Below are 12,198 nucleotides of genomic sequence, written 5' to 3' on the forward strand. Positions count from 1 at the left end.
GTGCGTGGGTCGTTTCTCCGTTGTTTTTTAACGTGGGCTGTGTGGTCCCGTGATTTCCTTTTCGGGAAAGAACAACAAACGTGTTTTGCCTCTAATGGGCTGTCCGAACTGACCACCGGGTAGGCCCAATAGTGGTTGACCACTGTGTAGTCAATCGCTTAAGAAAAAAGGTCATACATGCCCATCATCGAATTGTTATATATATGCTACTTTAATGTATTATGATAAATAAAGAGAATGCAAGGTCCATGCCGATTGCTTCATGTGCATTATCTCGCAGAGGACCGAGAGTGCAATAAACCATGGTGGGTGGCACTGCCGTGGCAGTGACAGCCGAACCAAAATGGAGGACGAAATACTCGTATATATATTGTATCAAAGAGAATTTATTCCAGAGTTAAATGGAGTAAAATTCACAGGCGCGTGCAGAGTAAAACGAGAGCAATCGCGTGACAGTGTGACACCAAACCAAAGTCGCTGTACATCTCTTTACATGGACGACGCTCCGCCGCTCGGCCACGTGACGGCGATGGCGCTCCTCACCTCGTGCACGCCGTCGCTCCACGTCAGGGACCCGAACGAGTACTTGGCCTCGACGATCACCGGGTTGCCGGCCACGGCCAGCGTGATCTCGTACGCCAGGCTCCCGTTCTCCTCGTCGAACACCAGCTTGCTCGGCGTCACCGACACGTCCACGCCGGCGGGGCTCTCGATCTTGGCCTCGTACACCGCGCTCGCGTTGCTGCCGACGTTGCGCACCACCCTGTGGTAGGTGACGGAATCCTTGTAGGAGGAGAAGACGGTCGCGAAGTTCGGGTAGTTGAGGTCGCCGGAGCGGGCGGGCTTCGCCGAGCAGTCGGCGTCGGAGCCGTCCCTGGTGAACACTGCGATCAGGGAAGGCGGGTAGCCGAGCGCGCAGAGGAAGCCGATGTAGTCTGCGGTGTCCGCGTCGTACACGAGGCCTGGGTTCAGCGCGCGGTTGGGGTCGACGTGGCCGGCGCCGCGGACGAACGGCGTGGACGCGACGCCGGTGGCCAGGTCCTTGATGGTCTCGCCGGAGTTGTCCTCGTTGTACGCCGTGGTCATGAGCGCTGACTTGACCGCCGCGGGGCTCCAGTCCGGGTGCGCCTGCCGGAGCAGCGCGGCGAGGCCGCTCACGTGCGGGCACGACATGGACGTCCCGGAGATGATGTTGAACTCCACGCGCCGCGGGTCGATGTCGATGTCGGTGGGGGAGGCCTCGCCGGTCCAGGCCGCGAGGATGTTCACGCCGGGCGCGGTGACGTCGGGCTTGAGGATCTCCGGCGCGCGGTAGTTGGGCCCTCGGCTCGAGAAGGACGCGATCTGCGGCGCCGACGGCGTCTTCCCGATGACCGTGCCGCGGAACACGATGGTGGCCGTCGGGGACGGGTCGGTCTTGACGTAGTGCGTGATCTTCTCGCCGTAGGTCTGCCCCACCATTGTCGCCGGGACGAGGTGGGAGTCGGCGAGCAGCTCCTCGCCGCTCTCCTCCGTGTTGGCGAGGATCATGCCGGCGCCGCCGGCCTGCTTCACCGCCGCGCCCTTCTCCACGCGGGCGTTGCCTCCACGTTCGCAAAGCACGATCTTTCCGGCGACCTTCTCCTTGTCAAGCGCGTCCAGGTAGCAGAGCCGGGAGCCGCAGTCCGCGGCGTAGACGACCGGCAGCTGCGTCGACCCCAGCGGCTCCCCGGAGTAGAGCGACACGCCGCCGTACACGCTACCGTCGCCGAGGACCACGTCGGCGGGGAACTCACGGTCAACGGTGGACGCGCCAACGGTGAGTATCCACGGCGCGATGTTGGTCGCGGTGTACTCCCCGGGGCCGGAGTTCCCGGCCGAGGCGGAGACGACGATGCCCTTCTTGACCGCCCCGAAGGCGCCGATGGCGATGGAGTCGCGGAAGAAGCTGGGGGCCAAGCCGCTGGAGCCGACGGAGAGGGAGATGACGTTGACGCCGTCGGCGACGGCCTCGTCGAAGGCGGCGAGGATGTCAGAGTCGTAGCAGCCGGAGCTCCAGCAGATCTTGTAGGCCGCGATGCGCGCGCCGGGGGCCATGCCCAGCGCCTGGCCGCGCGCGTAGTCGAATAGCCCGGCGTTGGGCACGGCCGAGCCCGCGGCGGTGGAGGCGGTGTGGGTGCCGTGGCCCTCGGTGTCGAGCGGCGACTTGGACTCCTTGGACTCGTCGATGGGGTGGCCGAGGCCCGCCTCGTAGCCCTTGTAGAAGAACTTGGCGCCGACGAGCTTGGTGTTGCAGTACGCGGAGGCGTTGAAGGCGCCCGCGGAGACGCAGCCGCCGGAGAAGGTGGACGGGGTCGGGCCGAGCGCGATGGCCGGCGCGAAGGAGCTGCGGCCGATGGGGTAGATGCCGGTGTCGAGCACGCCGACGACGACGTCCGACGCGGTTCCCGACGCGCCGGACGCGGCGGGCAGGAGCCCGGCCGCCTGGCTGAGGCTGAGGAACGCCGGGGTGTGGGTCGTGTGGAGCTGGCGCGCCTCGTCGCGGTGGACGGAGAGCACGCCGGGCTGGGTAGCGATGTGTGCCGCCTGGGCGGTGGTGAGCCGCGCCGCGATGCCGGTGGCTGCGTGCGCGTACGAGTATATCAGACGTGGCCGCGGCGCCTGCAGGTGGCGCGGGAGCTGGAGGACGCGGCCGAGCAGCGCACCGTGGCTGCCGCTGCGCGCGGCGGACAGGGCCAGGGCCGGGTGGTCCGGCGCGAGGTGGACGATGTACGTGGACTGCGCGCCCTTGGCTTCTTCCGCTACCGCTGTGGCCGCGACGACGAATACGATGAGGACGGCGGCGAGAACCGGCCCGATGGACATAGCCATGGCGTTGAGCTCAGTAGAAGCAGATTGGTCAATGCCTCTGCAGCAGATGATAGAGAAGGTTGGCGTAAAAGAAACCAATCGGGAGACGATTTAAAAGGAGTCGGGCCCGCGCGTGAAGGGTGGGTGGGGTGCGCGGTCGTGTGGATCTTGGATTCGCTTCTTCGGATGGGATTGGAGACACGCCGATGGAATCTGGAGATCATCTAGTGGCCTCATCGCTCCTCGCTCGTGCTCCATCAGTCTCCCGGTCGATACAGATAAGGTCATTGAATTTCGGTTACCAGAGCATCTCCACTCCTTTGCCCTCCCCACCGAAATCCGGGGAAATTTACACTGGATTGGACATAAATTTAGCGTGGGAAGGAGTAGTTTCCCAGCCGCGTGCTCAGGCGAAGACGGCGATCTAAATTTAGGAATCGGAAACTTGATAAAATACGGCAAAAACGATTGAATTTAGACTAAATTTAATGATATTTACTATATAGAGGGCGAAGTTCATACATAGAGGCCGAATTCGACTATATTTCGAATTCGGCTAGGGGAATACAACTGTAAATATTAAAACACGGCGCTCTACATGCCGAAATGGCGGTAGAACACCGTGTAGTCGCCGTCGTCGCCGGCGCCATCGTCGTCGGAGCCGTCGTCGTCGAACTGCGGCGGCGCCGAAGCCGCCTGGCTGCTGCCTTGGACGGCGTCTCCCCACCAACGTCGGCGACCCGCGGCGTTGTTGCGCGGAGGCGGAGGCGGCGGGCCGTCTTAGGCCGCCAGCTCCCGCTCCCACCGCCGGAGGAAGAACGAGTTCCAGCTCGTGTAGTTGTCGGGGTGGTGCCGCGGGTCGGCGCGCTCTTCGTCCGTCATCGTCATCCGAGCCTCCTCGATGGCGACATCGAGGGCGTGGCCCCGGGGCGGCGGGAGGATTGGTACGCCGCCAGCACTTAGCCGCCACCCGCCGCCGGGAGGCCTCGTGTTCGGCGGGCAGGAGTACCCCGCCTGGTGGAGGAGGTGCCCCTCCTACGCGTGGAGCGACCGGCGGGGGAAGCCATTGTTGGCTGCGCCGTCTTCGTCGTTGAACGCCATGGATCGGGAGAGTGGAGGGAGAGTGGAACGGGGATACGTGTCGCGGCGAGTGGAGCGGGGTATATAGGCGCGGCTGGTGCCGGCGATTAAATGCCGCGTGGAATGCGACGCGTCCGCGGCGAGCTGACCGGCGACAGCCTTTAGTGCGCGCAGAAGACGATGCGCGTGTCGCTGACCGGTCGGGTCCACCTCTGCGGCGAAGACAAAGCGAAAAGCGCGGGAGAAATATCTCGGCATTTCGCGCGCTTTCACTTCGTCCGGAGTCCCCGAGCGCTCCCCGGTAGGCCGGGGTTGGCGTGGGCTCGCCGGATGGATGAAAGCCCAAATCCGGCGAAAAACGAGGAACCGGGGGCGCGGCTGGGCCATTTTTCGCCGTCCGGATGAAAAAAAGGGCACGCCGGGGGCCTGTTCGCGGGGACGAGTGGAGATGCTCTTACATACTCCCTCCGTTTAAATATAAACCATATAGTTTTTTAAGAAAAATTCCAAAATATAAGGTTTACTGCGTTGTCCTACTCGTTTGGACAACATTTTTAGGGATTTGATTAGGTTTCTTATCATATGCAAAACCCTCTATTAGCTCACGTCAATTGTCTAGGGTTAATCCCAGCCAAATATGTTGTAATTTTTTCAAAATATTTGTTTCTTAATTTCCGTACCAAAAATTGTATGGCTTATATTTAGAATAGTGGGAGTAATATATTTCCTCTGTCATTCTAGAATCTAGATACATCTAAATTTTAACGTGATTAGCACACTCCGCATCAGATCTGTCAATCTGGTGCGCGTATTTTTTTAGATTACAGGGGCTACAAGACTTAAAAAGGACAAAGTTAGAGACCACGCTTTAGAATTTTTGAGACAAACAAAATGAGCTAAAGTGGGCTACCAGGAGATCAATAGGCTGGGTATTAGGTTAGCTGGCACATGCCCCACCCTAGGGGACGCCACATGGGCTCTTTCAGCCCTTGGACACCGTCTCGCCTCCTCTTTTGCATACCTCATTATATACCCCGAAAACCTATTCACCGAGGAGGATGGAGCATATTCACGAAACAGAGCATCGCCACCACCACAATCTTTGTTTCGGGCGTTCAATTGTTCCTACTCTCCACGCTGGAGAGGGGGATTTCGACGCCGTCTTCACCATCATCGTCATCTACACCGTCTCCATCAACCATGTGCTCAATCTCCATCACCATGAGTGAGTAGTTCTCTTTAGGCATGTGAGGTGGATGGGGATTGGATAAGATTGATCATGTAATCATGCATGTGTATCGAGATTTGATGTGTTTATCTTGAGGTATTCTTGTATGGTGTTGATACACCTTTGCTATGCTTAATGCTTGTTGCTAAGGTCGGAGTGACATTATTTCAGTACTGAGTTTCATTGCCCCATCCTATATTTGAGTATGGTATGTATATGCAAAGTGTATTACCTATGATTATGTTAAACATGTAACCCTAAAGTGACAGTTAGGGAAAACAAGGGGAATATGTGATAATTTGAGGATATTCTGTGTTCGTGTAGTGCTAATGCATTGTTATGGGCTATTCAAAAAGGGTAGACATTAATTACATGTAGTTCTAAGTTGGCCCCGATGAAATGAGCATGTGGGACAACATATGTTGTGCAAATTCTCTTGGTTCCTACGCATCACTATATTTTGAATACATACCTACACATAACGAAGTTAGAGATGAACACTATGTTATTTCCATTATATTTTATGATCAACCTTATTCATGCAACACCTTGCTATCACCTCATGCCTACGCTTTTAGCCACTAAAGTTACAAATTCACTACTTCCGGTGAAAATTAGAAATCTGCTACTATTGTTTACTGTTTTGTGTTACTGCTTTGATTCAACTGATGCAATCATTATTTCCTTTTTGAGAATATTGATACACGGATATGGTTGAGAGTGATGCCTCAATTTCTAAAGTCTTACTGGTATTCTTCTGTTTCCCTTGAGTCGAACTATAAATTCGAGAAATACTTTTTGAAAGGACGAGATGTCGCCTAGAGGGGGTGAATAGGCTTTTAAAAACTCTTACGGATTTGACTTGTAAGAATGCGGAATTAAACTAATGTTTATTTTACAAACACAAACCCTAAATATGCTAGGCTCAACTAAGTGTGATAACAACAATTAGAGCTAAGCAAGATAGGCACAAGATATATATATATATACATATATATATATATATGAACAACAAGTGATAGCAAGATATAATAGATACTTCAAACTCGATGGCTATCACAAGGAAAGTAAGCTTGGGTATAGAAATAACTGAGGCACGAGGAGACGAAGATGTATTCCCCTGTTCCCTTCCTATGCAAGAAGGTACGTCACGTTTGGAGAGGTGGGATCCCACGAGGATTTCCCAACGCCACGAATTCTCACATTCTTCTCCGAGCGTATCTGATGACCCACAAGTATAGGGGGTGTATCGTAGTATTTTCGATAAATAAGAGTGTCGAACCCAACGAGGAGCAGAAGGTGTTGACAAGCAGTTTCGATGAAGGATTCACTGTAAATGCTCACAGACAAGTATTCAGGGGGTTTTGATATAGCAGATAAATAAAGTACGAGTAAGTAAAATGCGAGAGAAATAATTGCAGCGAGTGGCCCAATTCTTTTTAGCACAAAGGACAAGCCGGTTTGTTTACTTATAATGACCAAACGTTCTTGAGGACACACGGGAATTTAGTCTAGTGCTTTCGCTTCATATAGCTGATTAATCTTCATTGTTTTGATAAGTGTTGTGTGGGTGAACCTATGCTAATGCACTGCCCTTCCTAGGACTAATACATACTTGTGATTATACCCCTTGCAAACATCCGCAACTACGAGAAAGTAATTAAGATAAATCTAACCACAGCCTTAAACTCTGAGATCCTGTTATCCCTCCTGCATCGATATACCAACGGGGGTTTAGGTTTCTGTCACTCCGGCAACCCCGCAGTTGGCAAACGAGTACAAGATGTATTCCCCTAGACCCATAAAGGTGAAGTATCATGTAGTCGACGTTCACATGACACCACTAGAAGAATAACACCACAACTTAAATATCATAACATTGAATATTACCCAACATAATTCACTACTAACATTTAGACTTCACCCATGTCCTCAAGAACTAAACGAACTACTCACGAGACATCATATGGAACATGATCAGAGGTGATATGATGATGAATAACAATCTGAACATAAACCTTGGTTCAATGGTTTCACTCAATAGCATCAATAACAAGTAGAAATCAATACCGGGAGAGTTTCCCCTATCAAACAATCAATATCCAACCCTAATTGTTACAGCGGTGACGAGGTGCAGCGGTGGAGATGGCGATGATGATGATGGAGATGATGGTGATGATGATCCCAATGATGTCCAGCTCGATGACGGTGACGATGGCGTCGAGTTCCCCCTCCGGGAGGGAATTTCCCCGGCAGATTTCAGCCTGCCGGAGAGCTCTTTTCTCTCTGGTGTTTTCCGCCCCGCAGAGGCGGCTGTGACTCTTCGCGACTACCCCCGGAGCTTAGGTTTTCGGGACGAAGAAATACGCGAAGGAGAGGAGGCCAGAGGGGGCTGTGGGCCCCCTCCCCACAAGGCGGCGCGGCCAGGCCTGGGCCCGCGCCGGCCTATGGGGGGCCCATGGCGGCCCTCCTCGGCTCCTCCTTTTGGCTATCTCCGTCTTCTGGAAAAATAGGATTTTCCGTATAATTTCCGTCAATTGTTGATCTTCCAAAATATTGCATTCTGACGGTGCTTTTTCCAGCAGAATCCTGACTCCGGTGCGCGATTCTCCAATAATCATGAAACATGCAAAATTGATGAAATAACATAAGTATCACCTCTAAATATGAAATATATCAATGAATAACAGTGAATTATGATATAAAATAGTGATGCAAAATGGACGTATCAACTCCCCCCAAGCTTAGACTTCGCTTGTCCCCAAGCGAAACTGAACTCGGTAAACAGGACCACATGTTTATGGAGTGAAGAGTCGATAAACCAAATACGGACAAGAAGCATCATATTAATTCACACAAGACATTCTAGTGAACAAATTCCTCATATAATTCAACTTGAAACAAGTAGAAGGTAATCACAAATAAAGGTGCATAAGAAATCATAATTGGTGATGGCAAATTTCGTTCTTGGTCAGAGAACAATTAACAGATTGTACTTATCTGTCGAGCAGCGCTCTTATGTTAAAGCTTATATGGCACAACTTGCATACTCAATCATAATAATCTCCTCATAATCATTGATAACTTTCAAAGCTATATTCATTCAGATAAAACTTGTACTAAACAAGGAAGAATAAAAGGCATGATTAATTAGATCACAATATAAATAGTTTGATCACAACAACTCAATTGGTTGCTTAAGATGGAGGGAAATAGGTTTACTGACTCAACATAAAGTAAAAGATAGGCCCTTCGCAGAGGGAAGCAGGGATTAAATCATGTGCTAGAGCTTTTTCAGTTTTGAAATCATATAGTGAGTATAAAAGTAAAATTTTGAGAGGTATTTGTTGTTGTCAACGAATGGTAGTGGGTACTCTATCCCCCTTGCCAGACAGACTTTCAAAGAGCGGCTCCCATGAAATTTTTATTTTTGGGTGACACTCCTTCCAACCTTTTCTTTCACAAGCCATGGCTAACCGAATCCTCGGGTGCCTTCCAATCATTCTCATACCATGAAGGAGTGTCTATTTATTTTAATTTTATTAGAGATGACACTCCTCCCAACCTTTGCTTTCTCAAACCATGGCTAACCGAATCCTCGGGTGCCTTCCAACAATCTCATACCATGGAGGAGTGTCTATTTGTAAAATTATGAAAGTTAATTAATTGGGGCTGGGAACCCCGTTGCCAGCTCTTTTTGCAAAATTATTGGATAAGTGGATGAAGCCAGTAGTCCATTGGCGAAAGTTGCCCAACAAGATTGAAAGATAAAACACCACATACTTCCTCATGAGCTATAAAACATTGACACAAATAAGAGATGATACATTTTGAATTGTTTAAAGGTAGCACATGAAGTATTTACTTGGAATGGCCGGAAATACCACATAGTAGGTAGTTATGGTGGACACTGATGGCATAGGTTTGGGTTAAGGTTTGGATGCACGAGAAGCATTCCCTCTCAGTACAGGTTTTTGGCTAGCAAGGTTGATTAGCAAGCATAAGATTTGAGGGAAACAAACAAATATACATATGATAGAAACAATCAAGCATCTTCCTTGTAAGCACAAACAATCTTAACTTCAGAATAATAAGCTAAGAGCTAACAAGAAAGAAAGACAATGAAACAACATATCTACATGTATTTCTCTTTTCTACTTAAACTTAAAGTGTTGTTGCTATTGACCAATGCTAAGTTTGCCAAAACCAAATAGATTTACTCAATGCTCCCAAAGTGATACCAATACTAACAACAAGATCAATCATATAGTAGAAATTGCAAACTGAAATAAGATGTGCAATATGTAAATGATAAGACTTCTCATTAATATTCCATAACGATAACTCACACCAAGGGATACATAGACAACCAACTAAAGAGAGATACTTCCACACTGCAACCCATCTTATATGATAACTTCCCTACTCATGATATGACACTACTTGACAGTAAAAAGTAAAAGATAGTGATGATGTGATACCATGGCACTCCCCCAAGCTTGGAACAAACCAAGGGGATGCCAATACCGATGATGAATTACTCCTTCGGCGGTGGTGGTGATGAATTCTTGATAAGCTTCCTAACAAGCTCCTTTAGCTCATCAATCTCGCACGTGAGGTTGTGGATCATCTCTGAATTGTGCTCGACGCGGTTAAGAAGTATGTCTGACGGCGAGTCCCAACTCTTAGAGTTGTTTCCCCACTCTTCAGCTTCAGGCTTCATCCTTCCTGCAGTGTTAGAATGATCTATATCCCAATTGCTAGGCAATACTGCCTTGGGAATCCTTTCAATTTGACTATTGTAAATTAGATTGCGGAAGGGGTTGTAGGTGCCTGGAGGAGATGTCTTTGGAGCTAGGTAGTGACGTGGAACCTTTCCTCTGGTGCGAGTTCTTGCGCTCTTCTTGGTACTGAAAGGGTTTTCCACCACCTCGACACTTGCGACGGTGGCACGCGGGTATGCATGCGAGTCTTCCTCCACTTCTTCTTCATCTTCATCCTTGACGCTCTCATCCACCTCTTTCCACTCGAGATCTTGAATATCTTCATCCGAAAGCCCCTTGCCCTTGTTGTTGGAGACCATGGTGCTTCTAGATCAAAAACAGATCCTGGCAGAAAACAGCTCAAAACAAAACACGTCGAGAAAACAATATACGGACCTCCAGGGGTCCGGGGGATTATATAGCAGAAATTTTTACGACAGAAGGAAAGTACCAGGTCGAACCAGTGTCGGAGAGGAGCAACGAGGGGCTCTCCTCATAGGGTGGCGCGGCCAGGCTGGGGCTCGCGCCGGCCTATGGGGGCACGCCCTCGTGTGTCTCCTCCACTCCGTTTCGATCTCGTAATTTTTCATATTTTCCAAAAACAGCAAAAACATTGTTCGGAAAGTTAAACGCGGACTTTTTATTACCAGTACTGTTACCTATTCAAAGTCGAACTCTGCAGAACTGTCAATTTGACCTTTGATGAAAGCTTCCGGAGTTACTGATACGTCTCCAACGTATCTATAATTTCTTATGTTCCATGCTTGTTTTATGACAATACCTACATGTTTTGTTCACACTTTATATCGTTTTGATGCATTTTCCGGAACTAACCTATTAACAAGATGCCGAAGTGCCAGTTCCTGTTTTCTGCTGTTTTTGGTTTCAGAAATCCTAGTAAGGAAATATTCTCGGAATTGGACGAAATCAAGGCCCACGATCTTATAATTCCACGAAGCTTCCATAACACCGAAGAGGGGCCAGAGGGGAGGCCCAGGGCCCCCACACATGGTGGCGGCGCGGCCAGAGGGGGGGCGCCCCCTGGTGTGTGGGTCCCCCAGACCCCTTCCGACTCCGTTTCTTCGCCTATATAAGTCGTCGTGACCTAAAACTTCGACACCGATTGACGAAACCCCAGAAAACCTTCCAGATCCACCGCCATCGCGAAGCCAAGATTCAGGGGACAGAAGTCTCTGTTCCGGCACGCCGCTGGGACGGGGAATTGCCCCCGGAAGCCATCTCCACTGCCATCTTCACCGCCATCGTTGTCTCCATGATGAGGAGGGAGTAGTTCTCCCCCGGGGCTGAGGGCTCTACCGTAGCTATGTGGTTCATCTCTCTCTCTTTGTGATCTAGTTGAATATCATCTATGTGCTACTCTAGTGATGTTATTAAAGTAGTATATTCCTCCTCCATGATGTAATGTTGACAGTGTGTGCATCATGTAGTACTTGGTATAGGTTATGATTGTAATCTCTCGTAGATTATGGAGTTAACTATTACTATGATAGTATTGATGCGATCTATTCCCCCTTTCATAGCCTGACGGTGACGGTGTGCATGCTATGTTAGTACTCGGTATAATTGCAATGGTCTATCATGCACTCTAAGGTTACTTAAATATGAACTCCGGATGTTGTGGAGCTTGTTAACTCCGGCATTGAGGTGCTTTTGTAGCCCTACACAATGAATGGTGTTTGTTATCCAACAAGAGAGTGTAGAGTAGTTTAAGTTATGTGATCAATGTTGAGAGTGTCCACTAGTGAAAGTAGGATCCCTAGGCCTTGTTTCCAAACATCGAATCTCCGTTTATTTACTGTTCCACTGCATGTTTACTCACTGCCATATTTATTTCAGATTGCTATTACCACTCATATACATCCATATTAATTGTATTTCACTATCTCTTCGCCGAACTAGTGCACCTATACATCTGACAAGTGTATTAGGTGTGTTGGGGACACAAGAGACTTCTTGTATCGTGATTGCAGGGTTGCTTGAGAGGGATATCTTTGACCTCTTCCTCCCTGAGTTCGATAAACCTTGGGTGATTCACTTAAGGGAAACTTGCTGCTGTTCTACAAACCTCTGCTCTTGGAGGCCCAACACTGTCTACAGGAATAGAAGCGTGCGTAGACATCAAGCTATTTTCTGGCACCGTTGCCGGGGAGGTAAGGTAAAAGGTATTCACATCCTCCGACTACTAAGCTATTTCCTAGCACTGTTGCCGGTGTGTGAGTGCTCGAAGCTATTTCCTTTAGATCCTGCAATTGCATCTTTTTGTTTCTTGTTTATCAC

At 49.7% G+C, this 12,198-nt stretch overlaps 1 protein-coding gene across 1 annotated transcript; it reads right to left on the reverse strand.

The window, feature by feature from the left end:
- Positions 1-368: 368 nt before the first annotated feature.
- Positions 369-2,992, reverse strand: LOC127305730 (subtilisin-like protease SBT1.4). Its single transcript, XM_051336257.2, has one exon. It carries the CDS (start codon positions 2,848-2,850, stop codon positions 490-492), a length of 2,361 nt encoding a protein of 786 aa, XP_051192217.1. The 5' UTR covers positions 2,851-2,992; the 3' UTR covers positions 369-489.
- Between the last annotated feature and the right edge of the window lie 9,206 nt (positions 2,993-12,198).

The sequence above is a fragment of the Lolium perenne genome, chromosome 6 (genome assembly GCF_019359855.2).
Source record: "Lolium perenne isolate Kyuss_39 chromosome 6, Kyuss_2.0, whole genome shotgun sequence".
In the NCBI taxonomy this organism is placed as follows: Eukaryota; Viridiplantae; Streptophyta; class Magnoliopsida; order Poales; family Poaceae; genus Lolium; species Lolium perenne.

Excerpts from the sequence above, each read along its gene's own strand:
- LOC127305730 (XM_051336257.2), bottom strand. The coding sequence starts at position 2,850 with ATGGCTATGTCCATCGGGCCGGTTCTCGCCGCCGTCCTCATCGTATTC.